The 20,672-nt window shown below is 45.7% G+C and overlaps 1 protein-coding gene across 1 annotated transcript; it reads left to right on the top strand.

The window, feature by feature from the left end:
• The first annotated feature begins 6,281 nt into the window (after window positions 1-6,281).
• On the top strand, window positions 6,282-18,480 carry LOC132335373 (cytochrome P450 3A21-like). The gene is made up of 13 exons (XM_059861858.1): window positions 6,282-6,440; window positions 9,012-9,105; window positions 10,007-10,059; window positions 11,182-11,281; window positions 11,831-11,944; window positions 12,615-12,703; window positions 13,674-13,822; window positions 14,680-14,807; window positions 15,472-15,556; window positions 15,906-16,066; window positions 16,495-16,721; window positions 17,529-17,691; window positions 17,855-18,480. The coding sequence occupies exons 1-13, from the start codon at window positions 6,370-6,372 to the stop codon at window positions 17,951-17,953; spliced, it is 1,533 nt and encodes a 510-aa protein (XP_059717841.1). The 5' UTR covers window positions 6,282-6,369; the 3' UTR covers window positions 17,954-18,480.
• Window positions 18,481-20,672: the final 2,192 nt, after the last annotated feature.

Genomic DNA, 20,672 nt, shown 5'->3' with positions numbered 1-20,672 from the left:
GCCATGCTGAGTTAGCCGTGCCCAAGCCCTGCAGTGGGGTTTAGCAAGGCTCAGGTTTTATCCCATATCCCAACCCCTGCTGAGCTGGGGTTGTGTCACTAAACAAGCTGGGTCAGGTAGCAATAAAGTAGCTCAGGGATGTTTATAAAATAAAGGGAGATGAACCCTAAAGCACAGGGCATGCCATGTGTTTGGGGAGCTAAGTCAGCAGGGAATAAATTGGGCTGCCTGCAGTAAGTGATGCTTCAGGGAGGAATAAAGCAGAGAAGCAGCTGGGACAGGTGCCTGTCCCTGCATGGGGTCCCCAGCATGTCCTGCTTCCCTGTGTTTATGCTGTGACAGGGAGCTCACCAGAGCAGCCTCAGGTTTTATGGTGTGTACACATTATTAGTGCTTCACTAAAGTAAATAATGTCATATTTCATTGTTTATTGCTGAAAATGCACAGCAAAAGGCTAAAGCCTGAAAAGCACAAGAAAATAATTTATGTGGGAGGTATGAATTTCCCATCATGTCAGACTTCTGCCAGAATTTATCACAGTGCCCTTCAGTTTGGGTCTCTGTCCAACATTTTAAAGGTCTGCCTTTGTTATACACAGAGTCACAGGGAAGCTGAAGGTTATTGGGAAGACTGGGAATTGCTGCTGGTGTTGGAGCAGGAGAGAGGAAAGCATAATGTGAAGCCTTCAAAAAAAGCCTTCCCCCACTTAACATGGAAAATAAGGAGCACTGACCACCAAGAACCCCCCTGGTGAAGGGATCAAATGGCAGGAGGTTTAACAGTGGCTCTTCTTGAAATGTGTAAATCAGGATGGAGATGGTCAAGGGCTACTGGCTGAACTGTTGGTAGTGATCAATATCTTAATTAATATCTGATTCCTACTCTCCACTCAGGCACTCAGAACTGTAACTCAGGTCACAGATGTAAGGATTTCTTGGGCGTATAAGATTTGCAGGGTGAGAGCATGAAACTTCAGAGAAAGGTTTTGAAGCTGCTTTCCCTCCTGCTGCTTTTTCCTTGAGAACCTGCCACGCTGCTGGGCAGGAGCATCAGCCTAAGGGAATAATTGTGTTTTAAAGCTACTATTTCTGTCCCTGTCATTTATATGTGTCTTGTCAGATTTGCACCTGAATCCATCTCTGAGGTGTCGGTACCAACCAGTGTGGAACCACAGCTGGAGCGCTCTGGTGAGCACACGCCAAACTATTCTCCAAAATAAACTTCTCCCTCAATCAAAAGAACAGCTGGAACAGCCTGCTGTGGAAATAAGCATCCAAAAGATTTGGAGCTTTGGGGTGGAGATGCTCCCACCAGTCAAGCCAAGCATTTCTGCATACAGGCAAGGTGCCCCCTGCCAGAGATGCGGAGCTGGTGTGGACAAGTCAGAAGCCAGAGGGGCACAAAATGGCATAAAAGCACAGAAGGACCAAATAAAAGTCTCCTGCTCCAGAGAAACCAGATGCCCCAGTTTCTTGGGACTGGTGGGCATTTTTCTGGTGGGACTCATCCTCTCCCATGCCTCTATTAGGGATTTTCAGGCTCAGCAAGGTGAGCATCACCACACCATTTAGTGACTGGTTAAATATTCAACCAGGCAAACTGCCTGGGTAAGTCAGGCTGAGAGAAAGGTTTTTACACCCAGACCTGAGATCAGAACTCGTGACATCCCAAAGGACTTATTCTTGTGAGCCTCTCAGTTCAGATAAGCCAGTTCCAAGGACCCTTTGACTCAGGTCTGTGCTACTGAGTACTTTAAACTCCTTTGACCCCTCAGAGTATTTCCAATCTGAAATAATGATCTTTTTTCTTTCTAATTTTTTAAACAGACTTACCCTTAAAACAAATACAAAATACATATGGACTTATCACGGAGTGATTCAAACAACAAGCCTGTATTTTGCTCACGTAAGATGATTTTAGGGACTGGTTTTTAAAATAACAAAACCAAGCACAAACAAACACACAAAAACCCCAACCTGACTCTAGGCTAAAACTTAAGACCCTGAGAAACCTCTATATAGAAAACTATAAAGAAAAAGAACATATCAGGATATGACATGTGATATGAAAATAATGCCAAGATAATCCTTTTCAAACTTTACCCGTCTAGGAGCAGATCAGGTAGCTGATGGAGGGAGTGGCAATTTGGAAACACACCCATTTAGGTGAAAAGCATTAACCCCTAATCATCTCTGTTATCACACTTTCCGTGAAGCTCCAGGTGCTCTGACATTGAGCACTTTGGCACATCTCTGTCAGGAGAGCTGCCACATCTATCCCAGCCACCAAAAAGCAACTTCCCCATGTCAAATGATGGAGGCAAGTGATCTGTGGTGTGAAAAACACACTGAGAAAGGATCCTGGTTTCATTTATCACAAATACCGGAGTCTCACGGTCCTTACTAATGGTGTAACTCCAACCACAAGAGAGCTGAAGCTAATGAGCTAATGGGAGCAGGTCACCCTGTGGGAGGTGGCAGGGACACCGCCTGGAGACATGACGTTATTCCTGCCTTGGGCACAATCTCGGGCACCACTTTGCATAGCAAAAAGTCCTTCACACACCCGATGATTTGTCACCCTGTAAAAGATCCATTGCTCTGAATGAGTCAAGTGCCCTGACTTCACCAGGCTGTGACAGCCCAAAGCAGAATTCTGACATGCCAAAGCAGAATTCTGACATGCCAAAGCAGGACTCTGCTGGGCAATGGCTTCTTGGGATGACTTTGCCAAAATGATGGCACAACAAAGCACAACTCTCATACAGTTTCCTCATCAAAACATCCTCCTGAAAATATCAAGGAAAGAGCATGATCTCCCCCTCGTACTGGAAATACATCTCACCTACATTTGCATTTGTCCCTCACCTGTATTTGCTTTTGTCAGGGATTTTTGCTGCTGTTCCCTTGTGGAATGTAACCTTGTCTTTCATTGCATTGTAGGTAAGTCTTGGGTGGAGCTTGCAGGGTATTTTATTATTTCTCAATTCATCTAAAAGGCTAAAGAACCCCTTACAGGCTTTTGTATTGGATTGGGCAAAATAATGCAGTTCTCAGAGTTAATTAGCCATCCAGATTTCCTACAGCTTTTGTAGCTGTCATTTCTTGGAATGAAAAGAAATATAATGATATATTGCAAAGATTATGAAGGAAGATTGGAATATATCAGGGATATTACTTTAACTGAAAAAAATATCAGAAAAATGTCCTAGTTTCTGTTTAATTCCAAAGCTTAGTATATGGAACAAAACATCCAGGGGAATTAATTATGTTTTTGTTGAGGTTTTTTTGCGAGCTTTTAAAATCCCACAGAAATCTAGATGCAGGAGGGTATCAGTCATCTATACACAGAACTACATAAAGTATCATTAGAGAACCCTCCAAATACATTGATTTTTTTTTTTCAGCAGTAGTGTATCAATATTTTCACCACAGCAAAAAAACTTTAACCTTCATTATGAAGCATTTTTCTGTTGGTAACTAAACCACTGTGTAGCAGGGAAAAGAAATAGTTGCAGCCCCAAATCTTCTGTGTAGAAAGTGAACCTGCAATGCTCTGGCAGAGGAACTCTCAGTTTAATGTATTACTCTCTCCTCCCACCAGCAGTTCCCTTATCTCTCCTCATTTTATATTATCTGACCCTTTTTTTCTCCCTTTTAACCCTGTAAAGACTCCTGAGCTTTCCAGGCCAGGACTGTGCTCATTTTCAGCCTAGCAGAAACTCATGGCTGGATTATTCCCATTTGTCTCTGGGCCAACATCATAATTTGATTCACTAGCTCTTCTACCTGGCATTTATTCTCATAGCAACCTCCTTCCAGCCCAGCTATCATTTAGTCAGTCTAAACAAACCAAGGGGTTTGGGGGCACCTCTCTAAGGGGCTGAAAAGTGCCACTGATTTGCTGGACCCTCCCTTAACTGGACTCCAGCAAGTCACTGTGTTCTAGCACTGGGCTGCTCTGAGTCAGGCACAGCAACAAGAAGATCTTATGGCCAGAACATAAAAATATATAATAATGGATTTTGAACTGCAAAATCTTTGTTGTTGTTGTTTTTTTTCTTCACTTCCTACTGGTTTGATTTCTTCTGAGCATCCTTTCAAGGCAGCTGTTCAGACAGTTGAAAGTCTCTTGACATATAACTGGCTTAAAATATTATCACAGGTGACTTCAAAAAGGAGGTTACAGACAGTCTACAGTGAATGTCCTGAGATATTCCACTGGTTTGTTTCACCGGTTTGTCCTCTTGAAAAATGAGCCTACAAAAATGAGTTACAAACTTGGGTTTTCTTTACAATTAATGTTAAATGAAATGAATGTGGATCATTGAACCCAAGGTAATATTACTCTTCACTGTTCTTCCAGAGTATCTTAAATTACTCATCAACACTGAAGTTAAATCCATGTCACTGCTTGCCAGTTTGGTGCTTCTCCAGGGCAGAAATCTGCCTACTCCCTCCCATACAGAGATTAGCTGAACTCAGCATGATCAGCAGCAATTTGTATGATCTGTATATAGAGCATTTAAAGGACTCCATAATGACACAACTCCCAGGAATATTTTTATCCTGAGCAGCACTGCAGAGTCTCTACTAGTCCAGCCCTGTGAATCAAAAACAAATTCCCCAAATCTCAGGAATATCTCAGGAGAACCTCATCCACAAGCATAATCCAAAGTGAGTTAGACCTAAAGATTCAGACATCTCCAGCCTGGCCTTCCATATACTCATAGAGTCCTTTTCATCAGGAACACAAGATGTTACCCACTGGGTTCATTTCCTACCCCCTAACAGCTCTTTCAGCCCTACATCCTTTGGTTTCACAGCTGGTGAAAGAAATACATGTTCCTCCATTTTTCTGCCCCACCCTCAGTCATTATTCCCAAAAAATCCTTCTTTCTCATCACACCTTGTTCACAGCCTGGATTTGCAGCACTCCCTTCATTAAGCAGCACATAACAACCTGTTGTTCTTTTGCTTTCCTGAAAGCCATGAATCCATTAATCTGAGCATCTTCTTAGGGGCATTAGAAATGGGAAAGCAGCTCAGTTCAGAACCCAGCATAGTCTTGGAGACCTGTGTCATGAACTTGTCTGTTCACGTCAAGCGAAAGCAAACTGTGTTTGTTACAAAATAATCTACAACTGTTCTGTCTCCAAAGGCCAGAGCAAAGGCTGGGCAAAAGAGAAATGAGACACAAATGCTGAGATAAGGCAGATAATGCTCCTTGGGATGTGGACTGAGATCCACTGCTCGGTCAGTGCAGCGCCTATCACAGCCACGTCCTGACAGACACAAGGCTTCTGAGGTGCCAAAAGATTAAAACACCCACCCAACTTGCCTCCAGGGCAGGCAGTAAACTCCCTTCTGAAGGTAGCAGCTCTGCTAATATGAGGGGAATTGCTCCTTCTAGAATTCTGAATAAAGCCCTAAAATTGCCGTAGTGCATACCGATACAAACCATAGAACTTCCTGCCCTGGCTTGATCCCCACTAACAAACACCATCCAAAGAGCTCAGTATTCTCCACATCATAATCTCCCCTCAGCACATCCACACCTGCTCTTGCTTTTCAGTACCATCCTTACAGGAGAGCCTGTACAAAATTTCTGTTTTCCTTCTTCCCGTGCCTATTCCCCAGCTGTGGCAGAAGGGTGGTCACTGGTTTTATTCACAAGCCACGAGTGCTTGTGCTTTGGAAAGGGTGCAACTGTTCATAGTTAGGGAGTGACAGCATTTTTCTTACATGACACCCTGGCCACAGGCCAGCAAATAAGGTGGACTGGGCTTCTAGAGCCTTCAGAGGGGACAAATTCCTGCCTTAGTTAGAAGCTGCTTCTGACACACTGCAGGCAGTGCTTGCACTTCACAACACAGAAAGAGAGAGATTTCAAAGAAAATCTTAAATTCTGTCAAAGTTGATTCATCTGCTAGAAACCCTCTTGTCATACAATATGTGAATAACCTTTTCCCTTCTCTTTCCCTTTTGTAAACCAGCGCTGACACCTGCTTTGGGATTTACCTTTTCATTGTAACCTGTTTTTATTTAGTTTGGTGTAGGAGCCCAGGGGCATGAGTCAATGGGAAGGCAGTTATTACTTACAACAGGGAAACCAGCTGAAATGTTTGGCAACACATGCATTAAATAACTTGGACCTTAGACAGTGCAGTCTATCACATGAATGGTGTTTTTCAGATTAGCCGACATTTCTACCTTTACCTTCCACTCCTCCTCCTTTGTCATAGAAGGAGGGCCCCTAAATCATATGACTGGATAAAAAACATTGCACAGCGTGAAACACTTCTATTTCCCACAGACGTGGGGCAAGCACATCAAGGCAGAGCTCAGAGCCAGTCAGAGAAGAGCTGAAATGAACCTTCTGCCTTCTTTCTCTACAGAAACATGGGCCCTTATACTTCTTTTTGTGGCCCTCCTGCTAGCGTGAGTAAAATATTCTTTATTGATTCTCTGCTCCTGCCATTTCTTTCTTCTTGCCCTTGCTCACTGTCATACAACTAATCTGCTGAAGAGTAGATGTGATTCCCAGTTTTCCAGAATCTAACCAGGCTCTGGGATGTAGCAGAGATGTCTAAAGACTGTACATGTGTGTGATCTTGCTCCAAGGTTTGGAATATTTCCATCCAGTTAAGAGATTACTGCTCAGCATCAAAGAAATAATTGGATAATAATGATCCTATGCACTGGATCCCATCAGGGTGCTGGTTCAGTCAGGGTCCTGATCCACCAGGTGATTTTTCACAGACATCCACTTGTGCCTGTCTGGCTGAGGCTGCTCTGCAGGCAAGCCAGCAGAAGGTGACCCTGCTGCTCAGCTGGAGAGCAGCAGAAAGGCACCAGGAGAAGAATATCTGCAGGATCAGTATTTACTCCTTTTGACTTCTCCCATGGTGCCCAGCTAAGATTCTCCTCAGGGGCACCTGGACTAGAAGAGTTCTTTGCAGTGTTTTGATTTCCATTTCATGTCCCTCCTCACAGCTACCCATGTTGGGGGAAGGAGTGGAGCACAGAGCAATGCCAGCCACCTGCTCCTGGCTTTGCAGACAAAATCCCACAGCAGAAATGTATCCCCAGTGCTTCAGGGCAACCCTGCTAGTGAGGAAATGCTGTCCTTGGCTTTGCTGGTGCCATTCAGCACTGCAGCAGGGCAGGGCTGGTTTAAAAACCCTGACTGATGTGGTGTACACAAGCATGGCCCATTTGTCTGCCCTGGCAACTCTCCAGCCACAGCAGCTCAGCAAGCTCAGAAAGTTTTAGCCATCTTTTTCAAATATTTCCTGTGATTTGGATCACTGAAAAGCCTGTGTGGGGCTCACTCTTACAAACAAACAAAAACATAAAAACAGAAAACCAAGCCACAAACCAAACCAACATAACCAAAACAGCCACCCTGAATCTTGACCCAAGCTCTCCCATTTTAGTAACTCTGTGGCTATCTGAGATTGCTGGTTACCAGACTTGTGCCTTCTGCGGGCACCTGTGATTCTGTTGTGGCAAAAGGGATTAAACCCAGATCTTTGTGCTCTGATAGCAGAGCTAAAAGAGAAATTTCACTCCCCATTGATACAGAGAGGTTGTTTAGATGGTTCTTGTCCTGCTGGGGCAACACTGTTCTAGTTCACACAAGAGGGAATTTCAGGCATTTCTGGTTCACATCCATGGTGGGAAGAAGCAATGACTATTCCTTGGCTTTACCCTGCATAGTCCTGTTCAGTCTGCAGAAAAGCCTGAGACAATTTACTTGTAGGGGTGTTGGACTACATTTTCCTGGCCATGTTTCAAGTGGTCTAAGCCTGTTTTCCTACAGTATTTCTGGGCTTTGTATTTCTGGGCTTTGTAACCTGCCCAGCCTGACATCTCCTGGTCTCCCGCAGCCTTGGCTACCTATAAACATTACAAAAGAGAACCCACAAACATTTGATTCTTAGTACTGAATTAATCTTTGACAAAAAAAGGTTAAACATTGACAAAATTAATTCTGTGAATCCTTTCTTCACCTGAAGGCTCCCAGCTCTCCATTTTCACCTATCCTGTTTGGACCATAAGTTGGGATCTGTGTTTTGTGCTCTGGCAGAAGCTGTGCTGGGGCACACTGATCTCATTTGGGGTTCCAAGAATTTAAAAGAACATTGGTAATTATAAGGGAGACCCTCCCTAAGTCTCAACCTAGCTTTTGGCTTTTCAAATAAGCATCCCTAAGATCCTGTCTGAGCAGCTGCTGCCTTGTGACCTGAAGAGGATCTCTGATAACATCCCCATGCCAAACCTTCCCTGCTTAACAACCCTTCTGCAATGAATTGCTCACCAGGGAAGCTGCAGCTACTAACTAAAACCAAATATTTTGAGGAGTTCCTTCAACACAGCCAAAGACAAGCTTCAAAGGGCTTTAGCCCAGGCCCTTGTTGAGAAAGAGAAAGCCCCAAGGTAGGAGCAATAGCTCCAGAGCTGCCAGGAAGGGTGCTTCAGAGCAAAGAAACCTACAAGGCAACAATAAAATCTAAAGAGAAAACCATGAAGACTAGGCTTCCAGTGAGCTAATGCTGGACTAAGGGAAGGAGAGCAATTACTGAAATTGAAGTACAGTTTGACAAAAGCCCTGTTTGGGACAGAATTCCTGGCATTGCTTTGATTTCTCTTCAGTACAAACATGTAAGCTTGGTGTTCCTTCTTCCAGCGCTGTTTTCTGCCTCTCCTTTGGTAGGCAATGAGCCCCTCGCAGGACTTTTGCTCAAGATTTCCAGATGTTGTCTCCACAGGTGGTCTGGTGGAAACAATTGCTTTCACACCAAAAGGATCCCTCTGAAGCTCTGTGTGAGCCTTACCATGGTTATCAAGCAGTTGTTTACAGGGCAGTTTTCACTTGCTTTTTTCCCACCACTCAGTTCAACCTTCTCTGCCTCATGTCCCAAGGGATGTTGCTGCAATCTCCAGGTTTAGGAGGGCTCGCAGCCCCAGTGCCACAGTGATGTAACACTGCTCTTTTCTGTCCCACAGATATGGGATCTGGCCATTTGGTCTGTTCAAGAAGTTGGGCATTCCCGGGCCAAGACCTCTGCCTTTCTTTGGGACATCCCTGGAATATCGCAAAGTGAGTGCCTGAAGCTGCCTTTGCTGGCACAGCTGTAGCTGAACAGATACACAGTGGTGATAAGTTATCTCCAAATGCCAGCTGCTCTGTCACACAGGGCCTGTGCAAAGGTGTGGTGGGTTTGCATGGGAGGCATCCACAGAACGGATGCAAAGCTTTTGTGTAAGTGACAATCTGTTAGAACCACTGGAAAGCTGTACACAGCTCAGTGAAAAACACATGCTAAAGACAAAAGAAACCTGGGAACTCCCTGTTTCTTTTCTGGTCAGCAAAGAGGTAACAGGGGCCAGGCCCCATTCCTGTGGTGTCCTTGGGCAGGTGAGGGCAGCGTGTGGGGGCTGAGGCCGGGCCGGGCCACGGCTGTGATTTCTGACATCTTGCTGCTACTGGGCCCTGCCTGGCTGCCTCCCCAGGGCCCAGGCGGGCCTGCCAGCCTCAGGAGCAGCCCCTGGCCAGGCCAGCTCATCCAAGATTCCACCAGCATTGAGATTGGCTCAAAACCACCAGGCAGGAGAGAGAAGAAGCCATCAGCCCCCCTCAGGCGCAGTTCTCCCCACAAACTACTGGGCCCGGCCAGGGTCAAGGGACCATCTGCAGGCCCCAGGGGAGATAATAACTCTTTGAGTGCCTCAATCCTCCCTCTAGTGAGAGCAAGGAACAAAATGCAGGCAGCGTAGAGGAGTAACAGGAAGACACCAAAGTCAGTGAAGGAGTCCCAGATGGGAGGGATGAGGAGATGTCTTGATCTTAGGGCTCTAGGAGCATTCGGACAACACTGTCAAACATGTGGTGGGATTTTTGGGGCTGACCTGTGCAGGGCCAGGGGTTGCACTTGGATGGTCCTTGTGGGTCTCTTTCAATCCAGGATAGCCCAATAGAATTTTTAAATTGCTTTCCACAGGGTTTCATGGAATTTGACCAGGAATGTTTCAAGAAATACGGGAAAGTCTGGGGGTGAGTATGAACCACTGATCTCTTCTGAGAGTAAAACTAGAATCTGCACAAATGGGAGAAAATATTCATTAGGAGAGCTCCCTTTTGTCCACCTGCAGCCCTGACAGTCCCAACAGGATGAGAGCAGCAGTGACAGGGTGCTGCAGGTAGCTTTCTTGGAGCCTGGTGACACAGAGCTGTGTCACTGTCACATCACACATCTATTGACCATACATATTTTGACCAGTGCTGTGAAAAGCAGTTTAAATCTGGTAACAAAAGGCCCTCACCTGCCCCAAACGAAATCATCAGCAGAACTACTTACTTCAGCAGGATCTGGAACTGGGAGGTTTGGTTCCTCTGGTTACCAATAGCAGAGGAATGTGAATGACTCCCTTTGGAGCTGATCCAAAGAATTCCTCATTCTGCTGAACCCTACCTGCTGTAGCAGGAGCTGCTGCAGTTTATGGCTCTTCTGTTCTAGACACCTCCTCCCATAGCTTTCATCACTGTTGGTCTAACTTAGGCTACAACCTTGTATATCCTGCATGATGCATCCACTGGTCCCTACAGCAGCTTTAAGAAATGGAGTCTGGAAAATGTATGCTTGCACAAATGGGAAGAGAGCACAGATCAGCTTAATCTGCATCTGTTCCAGGAAAGCCTTCAGAACTGGCAGCTTAAAAAGAAAAAAACAAGGGCTGAGTTTCATCTCCAAGGATATCTCAGTGCTGTCAGCCCAAGCCTCCAGACACCCAACTCAAGAGCCTGAAAGGGGTCGAACAAGTTTCCTTCTAATACTGTAATGTGTTTAAGTGCCTGGAAAAACACAGAGAGTCAGGGGAGGAAGTGAAGACACTTGCTTCATTTAGTATCTGGTCCTTTGAGCAACTGAGCCCTGCTCATTTCCCAGTGAATTTGGAGGGTGTTTATCCCCCTTTACCATTTCCAAAACCAGATGGGAAAAGGTCTGGTAATCCTTTTCCATCTCTACTTTCTACATTGCTGTACTCAGACAATAGAGCAACAAGGTTGCTGATGGAGGAACATTTGTTCAACACATGGGCATCTCGTGGGCATCAGCCAAGCCTTACACCTCAATTATCTGGGCTTATTTACCTGGTTGACTTCTCTCCCCACCAGGATTTACGATGGCAGACAACCCACACTGGCTGTCACAGACCCCCAGATCATCAAATCTGTGCTGGTTAAAGATTTTTACACCACCTTCACCAACCGCAGGGTAAGAGCACAAGTGCTGGGATGGCCCACAGAGTCCAGAAAAGTGCAGGAGGAGACAGGCATGCCAAACATGCTTTGGGAACCAGTGGCTGCACTACAGGGATTGCTGAACACAACCAGTGCACGTCACTGTTCCCCTGCCTTATAGCCTGGACTGCACACATGGGCTGGCAGAGGGAGGAGACCAAGTCTGTTCTCACACCTATTATATATTTATGTATATATGGATGGATTTGGGTCTGTGGGAGCGTGCAGGAATCTGTAAGGGTGCACACGTGCTACCAGCTGGGATGCAGGGATGGGACATGCAGGTGTTGGGCTGATTGGACTTGTTCTGGGTCTGGGAATGGCACCTCACAGCTGGTTTAGTGTAGGAAAGGGGTTTATTTATGGATGTGTGCCTTGAGAGAGGCTGTTTGTCAGGCCACAGCCAGCTGCCAGCAGCAATGGCACTGGAAGAGCCCGGGCAGGGGCTTATTTGCCACATTGCTACCCCTGCAAGGCAGCTGCTCTCTTTTCTGGGGTTAACTATTTCTGTTTCCCCTTGCAGCGCATAGATCTGGCCGGGGTACTGACCAATGCTGTCACGTTAGCTGAAGATGACCATTGGAAAAGGCTCCGTTCTATGCTCTCTCCAACCTTCACCAGTGGGAAACTAAAGGAGGTAAACCAGAGGGGCAGGCACAGAGTGAGTCAGTAAGCAGGCTGAGATTATCACAGGGGGCTGATTTCTTTAGTCAGAGCCCATCAACTAAGCTGGCCAGTTTGAATAATACCTAACTGATACCAGAAAAGTCATAAAATAGAACATGTTGCAGACAATTAGAAATCATATAAAAAAAAGTCCTTATAATGCCATGGCTTAGGCTTGCTAATTTGGCTAAGTGCAGTTAGCCTGATAATTCCCATGAGAAAAAATCAGAGAAATGAAAATCAGTTTGCATAACAACTTATTCTTATAAAGAAAAAAAAGTTGCACCTGTAACAACAAAGAATCTGTCTCAGGGGAATCAGTAGATAAAATATATAAACTATCCAGGAATAGAGAGATTTGATGGACATGTAAAATGCCATTTACTAACCAATGAATTAAATGGCAAGAAAACGACAAACCAATTGGAATCTTTAAAAGCTGTATTAAAATGAGTTCTGTGAATAAAGAATTGGCTTTTACTTCATGAAGAAATGAAGTCCCATCTACTTTACTGTAACAATTTTTTGAGAAGAGAGATCTTATTTGTAAATATTCATGAAACTCCCCATAGTCTTCACAAGCCTATGTAAAGGAGTAAAATGGATTGTCCTGAAGTGCCCATGCCTGGTTTGTGTTACAGATGTTCCCTATAATAAAGCACTATGGGGAAGCTTTGGTGAAGAATGTTCAAAAGCAAGTGAAAGAGGACAGCTCAATATCTGTAAAGGAGTAAGTAGCTGCTCAGAGCAGCAGGCAGAGCAAAGCTCGTTAAAAGTGCTGTGGTTCATTGGCTACCAGCAATGCAGATCTTTCCCTGGGTCAGCCAGGGCTCTGAAAGGAGGAATGGGACTTACTGAAAGCCTGACTGGAAATTTAAAAGGGGAAAACTTAATTTGGATGTTAGGAAACTTCCCAGAAGTAGATGGGAAGGAAAATGCTCCAGCACAGCTTTGTGAATCCAGAGATCCAAGATAATTCCAAGACTGGCATGAAAACCCAGTTTGTCCTGCATTCACTCAGAATCTCTGTGCAGCACCTTCTCCTTCCCCAGGACATGGAGGCTGCTGACCTCTGTCCTACACAGAAGGGTGGGATGCTCATCCCTCATATGGCCCATGCTGGGGGGGACTGAGGCTGTAGAGCGGCCCTCAGTGTTTTTGCCTCATCCGTGCCCTCCATATGGGCTCTGGACAAAACCCTGTGTGTATTGCACCCCCAATTTCAAAGCAAAAATGCAGCAGGGGCAGCTGCACAGCAGGAACCACAAACCAGCAAAGTTCCCCTTGGACCAAAACCCTGCAAGGGAGGGCTTGGAGAGCTTGGAACAGGGGGCTGTGCTGGGTGGAACTGGACCACTCCCAGGGCTTGTTTGAGGCAAGGCGTGCTGCCACCTCTCCTCAAGAGGCTATCAGGCTAAGTTCCACACGCTGTCCTTCCACCAACCCATTCCATGTTGTAAAATCCTTGGAGAACCTGTCTGACTTCATATCCTGTGCAGGCTGGAAACAAAAGCTCTCTAAAAATCTATCCCCTTCTCCAGAAGTGCTGTTCCGTACCACAGAGCCAATTTTCTTTTCAAACCTAAGGCAGTAGGTCTTCCGAGACTTTCTATCTGAATGTCACATAGACATGAGGAAAAAAGTATATACCTTCAGTCCAAATATTTAACCACAGTGTATTTTTTTCTACCTTCCAACAGCATCTTTGGGAGTTACATCATGGACGTGGTCACCAGCACTTCCTTTGGTGTGAACATTGACTCCATGAACAACCCCAAGGACCCCTTTGTCAGAGAGATGAAGAAACTGGTCAAGTTTGACTTTTTTGACCCAGTCTTCATCTTGTCATGTAAGTGACTCCGGGTTCTGTTTGGACAACTTCCCTTGCTAGGAATGAAGTCCTACAGAGTCCCTTGTCTCATCATTTCCTCATTATGACCTTCATGTAAAAACCCTGGGGATGAGACAGGTAAAAGCTTCCTCCACCTTTGGCATTCCCAGTGCAAGAAACTTTTGAACCACCCAGAAATAGCCAGTTTAGTGCTGGGAAATTATTTAAAAGTTGAAAAGCAAGTGAGGCTTGAGGAGAGCCCTGCTATCTGAAATGCTTTTACTGGAAGAGAGTGCTTAGTGGGGACTGTAATTAGATGCAATTTCCTCCAGTGCAATAGCTTAGCAGCAATGGAGCTTAAATTAATGTCAGATACCTTGCTGAAACCCAGGGAAAGTTTGGATCTGTCCACAGAGGAGGTTCTGGTGCTGTAGATTTCATGAATCTTTAGAGAATATCAAGATCCAGTTTCTATGAGGAAGAAAAAGCCTTGAAAGGGATTTGAAAATGTTTGCATGATCACAGCAAGGCAGTGAACAGCTCAGCCTGAACAAAGAACTCAGAATTTTCAATATTTCTCTTGTGAGCCACATGCCTGTTGTGTCCAGAAGGAACATGTCCTTAGAAAACAGAGCCTTAGAAATAGGAGGAGGAATATGATTTGTCTTCTCTTAAATGAATGATGGTAACCAAGTGAGTTGGGCCCATGTGACACAAAAACTATTCCAAGGGAATGAAACAGAGGGAAAAAAAGCAAAGTCTGTACTTTTCTCATCTAAGTAAATTTTAAAAGGAAATAAATTCCCAGTAGCATCAACAGCTATCAGGAGGGGTTTATTTACGGAGTGCAATTTAATTTTTGATTTGTTTTTCAGTTGTATTCCCATTCCTTATTCCTATCATGGACAAGATGAAGATACACGTTTTTCCCAGTAATGGTCTAGATTTTTTTATGAGATCCCTTGCCAAAATTAAGCAGGATCGTGAAAAGGAGGCGCACAAGGTGAGTGGGAATTTGAGAGCAATTGTGGCAGAAAGAACACTGAAGTGAGATATAACGAGGGCGATGATATCAAAGGTGAAGCCAAAGTACAATGACTCAACAAAACCCTGAGCCTACTCAAGTGTAAACACTTCATTTTAATACTGTCAGAAAAGCCCTACATGACCCGTCCTGGCAGAGAATCAGGGGGACTTTGTACATCCGTGATCTGAAGCTAAATCCAGATAAAGGCTCAGCAGAGCTGGACTAACCTCAGTCTGCAGCACTTGTAATGGGAGAGTGGGAGACTCCCTGAAGAAGATTAGGCAGAGGATGAGTGAGTGCAGAGTAAGCAGCACATGAGCAGCAAAATCACCTTTAGGGTTGTGCCTTCCCCTCTCGCTTTTCAAAAACTGCAGCTTGCTTCCTGACCAAATTCTGCCTTGCAGAGTTTGGATCCTTTGCCCAAATTCATTCAAGACACTGCTCTCCCACCCAGTGGCTTAATGGATAGGACAGACAGGTTTCCAAAATAAAAAGCAAGCATTATGTTTTTCAATAAGGAAGTTGTGAGCATTTTGGGGATGCTCTCAGTCTAAGACTTGTGCTTAGGCCATGAAATCTGCTTATCTGAGCCCTGTAAGGCACCTGTCACCAAAGAGACTCTCCTGCTTTCCCCTCTCAGGGCAGGGTAGATTTCCTGCAGCTGATGATTGAACACCAGCGCTCAGCCAGCCAGGGCAACAGCGAAGCAAATCACTCATATAAAGGTAACAACAGCCAAACCCTCATCATGGGCACGGAGCTGTGGGAGTGAGGAGGATAAGGGGAGCAGTTTGTGTCACCATCATCTTCACCACCCAGCTCCAGATGGAGCTCTGTCTCCTGGAGCTAGTACCAGGGCTAAGATCCCTGTCCAGGGAGCTGGACTGCCATGTCACTTATTTATGCCCAGGAAATCACCTGCCTCCGCTATCAAATAGATTTTTCCAGGCAGGTAGAGGAGATATGGAAGCTTTATCAGAAAACAACTGCAACAAACCTGCCTCAACAGCACCTGCTGCTGCCTGCTCCTTGCTGAGGCCATCAGACAACACTGCTTTTCTCATCTCCCCACAGCCCTGACCGACATAGAGGTCCTGGCCCAGGCATTCATTTTTTTCTTTGGGGGGTATGAGACAACCAGCAACACCTTAGGCTTCCTGGCCTACGAGCTGGCCATGCACCCTGATGTGCAGGAAAAGGTGCTGCAGGAGATCGACACAGTCCTGCCCAACAAGGTAAGGGGGACCCTGAGTGATGGGGAGGACTCTGACCCTGCAAGGCCTCCTGGTTCAGTCAGAGCAATGAGACACCTTTAGCTCCTAAACACCATGGATTTTCCAAGAGCTCTGGGAGACACACACTGCGACAACTCAGCCCTGCAGTAGTTTTCTTTTGGCAGCTGGAACCTTCCAGCCACCCCAACTGCTCAAACCCATTTGGCACACTCTGCAGAATAGGATGTGGATTTCCAGGCATTTTCATGACTCAGAGGTGGAAAAAATGAAACCAATTGCTCAATTTCTACCTTGCATTTTGCTCCTCAGTCAGTCCGAGTCAAATTTGGGGCAGTGTGGGTTGGGGATATCCTTGTTCCACAGTCATTTTTGGACAATCCAGTTCTGATGCCAACATACCTGGTCATCTTCCTTGTGTTGTCCTGCAGGCTCCAATCACATATGAAGCAATTATGAAACTGGAATACCTGGACATGACAGTGAGTGAAACCTTCAGGGTCTATCCCCTCGGGGGCCGGATTGAGAGAATCTGCAAGAAAGACGTGGAGATAAATGGAGTGACCATTCCCAAAGGAGTCGTGGTCACAATCCCACCCTATGTCCTGCACCACAACCCTGAGTACTGGCCCAACCCAGATGAGTTCAGGCCTGAAAGGTACAAAAAGCTTAATGAAAGGGTAGAAATATCACACTGCTCTTTCCTCAGTAATTAAGCATTAATCTCTGATTAGCTTCCTAATGGTGTTTGTCCTATCTTTTGAGAAACAATACGGATGAGAACTTGTAGGCTCGTGGGAATGTCATTTTAAAAGGAAATCGAGCTTTGTGCTTAAAGCAGGGTTTCAAACAACATAATCTTCTTGGGAGAATAGCACTGATACCTCACAGGATCTTGTATCTAGTTTTTAAGCATCCTGAGAGTGGGTAAATTTGGGGGTTTTGTAACTGCTGGCCATTGTCTGTATAATCCTTCTTGTTGAGCCTGTTCCCTTCATACAAGCTTCTACTAAATATGCCAGACTCGATCCTTCCAGAGTTGCTTTCCCTCCTTGTTTTCAAGGACAACCTTCCCTACCTAGCTGGTTATTTTTGTAATTGATATGTACTTCTCATTCCCAGAGAAACTGAAGCCATTGGCTGCTCCTAACCAAAACAACTTCTGGTTCCTCTCTCTCTAAATACCACAGACAGGAAATATCTGTCTCTGTGGGAGCGGATGTTGCCTGAATTTTCACCTTGCTTCCAACTTCCACTAATCTGGATGGACAGAATTAAAATCAAACTCTCAAGTGGGACCCTACCCTGTCCCTGCCAAGGGCTTGGTCACAGCACTCAATTTCAGGGGTAGCCTGAGACACTTTAGGAAAAACCCAAAGCAGGCTCTGCAGGGCAGCAGTGAGAGATCCCAGGATAAATAAGATGAGTAGGTTTGGTGGTTTTCTTTTCCCCAACCATCATCCAGGTTCAGTAAGGAAAACAAGGAGTCCATAGACCCATACACGTACCTGCCCTTTGGAGCTGGGCCCAGGAACTGCATTGGGATGAGGTTTGCTCTCCTGATTCTGAAAGTCGCCATCGTCTCCCTGCTGCAGCATTTCACCTTCCAGACCTGCAAAGAGACTCAGGTGAGGGGCACGTGGAGGCTCAGGGCTGGCACGGGCAGAGCCGGGTGCCAACGCCAGACATTTCACACTTCTGGGCACTGCAGATGCAGCTGTGCCTGGACTTTTCATCCATGCATGTTTCACTTATCCATCTCCTCCTGTGCTTTCCCTCTCACTGTTGCAGATCCCAATCAAGCTGAGTTCAGTGGGGCTCCTAACACCAGAGAAGCCGATTATTCTGAAGTTGGTGCCCCGGACCAGCACCGAGCCTGCCAAGAACTGAAACCCAGCCACAGCCCCCAACACACAGGGACTGCCAAGCTAACAAAGGGATCACACACCACAGGAAAACTCTCCTACACATACAGGCACAGAAGAGCAGCTCCAGTTAATTCTGGAAGCAATTACTACATATTTACTAATAAACATAACTGTCAGAAAGGTGACATGGATCACTGGGCAGGGACAATACACAGTCCCCTTAATTTTGATTGCAAAACAAGAAATAGATCCAAATAGATCCAAATGAGAATCTGATCATTGACTTCTAAAGGGACTTCTCCATCTGGAGGGAAGGAATTACTGCCACATCCAAGAAGCACAAGGTGCGATGGAAATTCAAACTGCCAGACCTCACCAGGCAGGGATGGGTATTGTTCTTCTGGGTGTATTGATGCTTGAAATTTCATGTGTTCTAATTGAGACAACTGGTGTGGACTACACATCCTAGTTACCAACCCTCTCCTGTGCCATGTGTTAATTAAACTAAAGTGTGTACAAATACTGTCATTAAAAATGTTTGAGAGCTGCTCTGTGTTGTGTATAGTGGCTGATCACTTCCTATTTGAAACTCGTATTCAGCCTCAACCCTTGAAATCATCCATGTACATTGCTTTCCACTTAATTTAATGAATCTGATCCTTCATTTAACACCATCAAACCCTCCCATTTGTACAGTATTTTACAAACACTCCAGCTCCCACCTCTTACTTTGATTAAGAGGGTGCCTTCAGTTCAGTCCTGGCCAACCCTTTCCCACGCTGGAGTGACAGAGGATGGATTAGAGAGAGCAGCAGCTCCCAGGAGGAGAGGGCAGCCCTGCAGGAGGGCCAGTGCTCCTGGAGGAATGGTCTGCACAGAGCCTGGAGCTGAGCCTTTCCTCCCAGATCCATGGATGGGGTTTAGTCATTGCTTGTGGTGGGGTTTTTGGTGCTTTGAGCTGCTCCTGTCATCAGCAGGATGTTCTGACCCAATGGCTCATGCCATCCCTGCCCATTTAAACAGGGAATGTCCAAAAGCAGGTGGGAGGTTCCCCCAGATCTGAGTTTCAAGCCCGAGTAAATTGTGCTGGTCTTGACACCTACCAACCAAAACAGATAGCAGTGAAATGGGAAATGTTTCTATAAGAGCTGCAAATCAAGATTCAGACATATCCAGCCAGGCCTTCCCTACACTCATACTCAATTCTCCTCTGAATTTGCTGCAAATTTTGGCTTTTTATTGTCTCAGCCTGTGACCATCCGGGAAACTCAATGACAACCGCCTGAATGACAAGGGGTGGGTGTCATATGTGTCACTGTCACCCATGAATGGGGACTTGGGGTGTCACCAGCAGGGTGTTCCCACAGCCAAAATTGGGGGTTGCACCTTCTCATGGCCCTGAGCACTCTGCCTCTGCTCCAGACACCTGGAGAGCTCCCCTAAAGCCAAGGTGGGAAGCAGAGGACTTCCCAATGTCCACAACAAGCAGAGGATGGGAGTAAAAGCCTGTGGTGGTGAGGACTAAGATGTTATAAAGGACCTGGAAGGGTGAAGGAACAACTGTACTGCACCTCTGAGCAGCTTAGGGGACACCACAGTTGGGGGTTTACAGTTTAAACAGAGTGCACCTTTGGGTATAAACTGGCTCTGAGCTGGGCTTACATGTGAAAATCAGTCAATCTTTCCTGGGTCACTGACTTCCCTTTGGCATGGATTAATCACCCAGGGCTTTTTCTGTTTGTCTACCAGCTGCCTCTAGGGGATGGTGGGGTTGTGTTGTTTGTTTGAAGTCAATTGGCACAAACCACAGCAAGACTTTGCACCTCTGTTTTTTCACACCAATTTTCCCAGAGACTATAATTTCCCCTAAAAATGGTGCAAAGAGGACAAAGATTGAGGCTTATTTTTTCTGAGGATGGAGAGCCCTACAACAATCCCATTTCCTGAATAAACTGTGTTAACCTATTTCCCAACACAGCGAGTTGGGAACATTTTGGTGTCCAAAAAACTCAAATTTCAAGGCTGTGTCAAAATGGGCAAAGAGGACCCTGGAGCACCAGTCACTGCTGAGACCACTTCCTGAAGGGGAAAGCACCTCTTGAACCTTGAACCATGCTCTTGCAACATCTCTGCATCTAGAAAGGCAGAACCCAGCATAGGCTTGGAGACCTGTGTCATGAACTTGTCTGTTCACGTCAAGCGAAAGCAAACTGTGTTTGTTACAAAATAATCTACAACTGTTCTGTCTCCAAAGGCCAGAGCAAAGGCTGGGCAAAAGAGAAATGAGACACAAATGCTGAGATAAGGCAGATAATGCTCCTTGGGATGTGGACTGAGATCCACTGCTCGGTCAGTGCAGCGTCTATCACAGCCACATCCTTACAGACACAAGGCTTCTGAGGTGCCAAAAGATTAAAACACCCACCCAACTTGCCTCCAGGGCAGGCAGTAAACTCCCTTCTGAAGGCAGCAGCTCTGCTAATATGAAGGGAATTACTCCTTCTAGAATTCTGAATAAAGCCCTAAAATTGCCGTAGTGCATACCGATACAAACCATAGAACTTCCTGCCCTGGCTTGATCCCCACTAACAAACACCATCCAAAGAGCTCAGTATTCTCCACATCATAATCTCCCCTCAGCACATCCACACCTGCTCTTGCTTTTCAGTACCATCCTTACAGGAGAGCCTGTACAAAATTTGTGTAAAATCTTCTTCCTGTTCCCCAGCTGTGGCAGAAGG

The sequence above is a fragment of the Haemorhous mexicanus genome, chromosome 17, assembly GCF_027477595.1.
Source record: "Haemorhous mexicanus isolate bHaeMex1 chromosome 17, bHaeMex1.pri, whole genome shotgun sequence".
Lineage (NCBI taxonomy): Eukaryota > Metazoa > Chordata > Aves > Passeriformes > Fringillidae > Haemorhous > Haemorhous mexicanus.
The sequence above is the reverse complement of the archived record's forward strand: the minus strand, read 5'-3'. Positions and strand labels throughout refer to the sequence as shown.

What these genes read in the sequence shown, in the direction of transcription:
- LOC132335373 (XM_059861858.1), top strand. Translation starts at nt 6,370, where the DNA reads ATGAACCTTCTGCCTTCTTTCTCTACAGAAACATGGGCCCTTATACTT. An exon ending in CATCCCTGGAATATCGCAAA is followed by an intron (nt 9,106 to 10,006) that starts GTGAGTGCCTGA and finishes TGCTTTCCACAG; the next exon opens with GGTTTCATGGAATTTGACCA. An exon ending in CCAGTGGGAAACTAAAGGAG is followed by an intron (nt 11,945 to 12,614) that starts GTAAACCAGAGG and finishes TTTGTGTTACAG; the next exon opens with ATGTTCCCTATAATAAAGCA.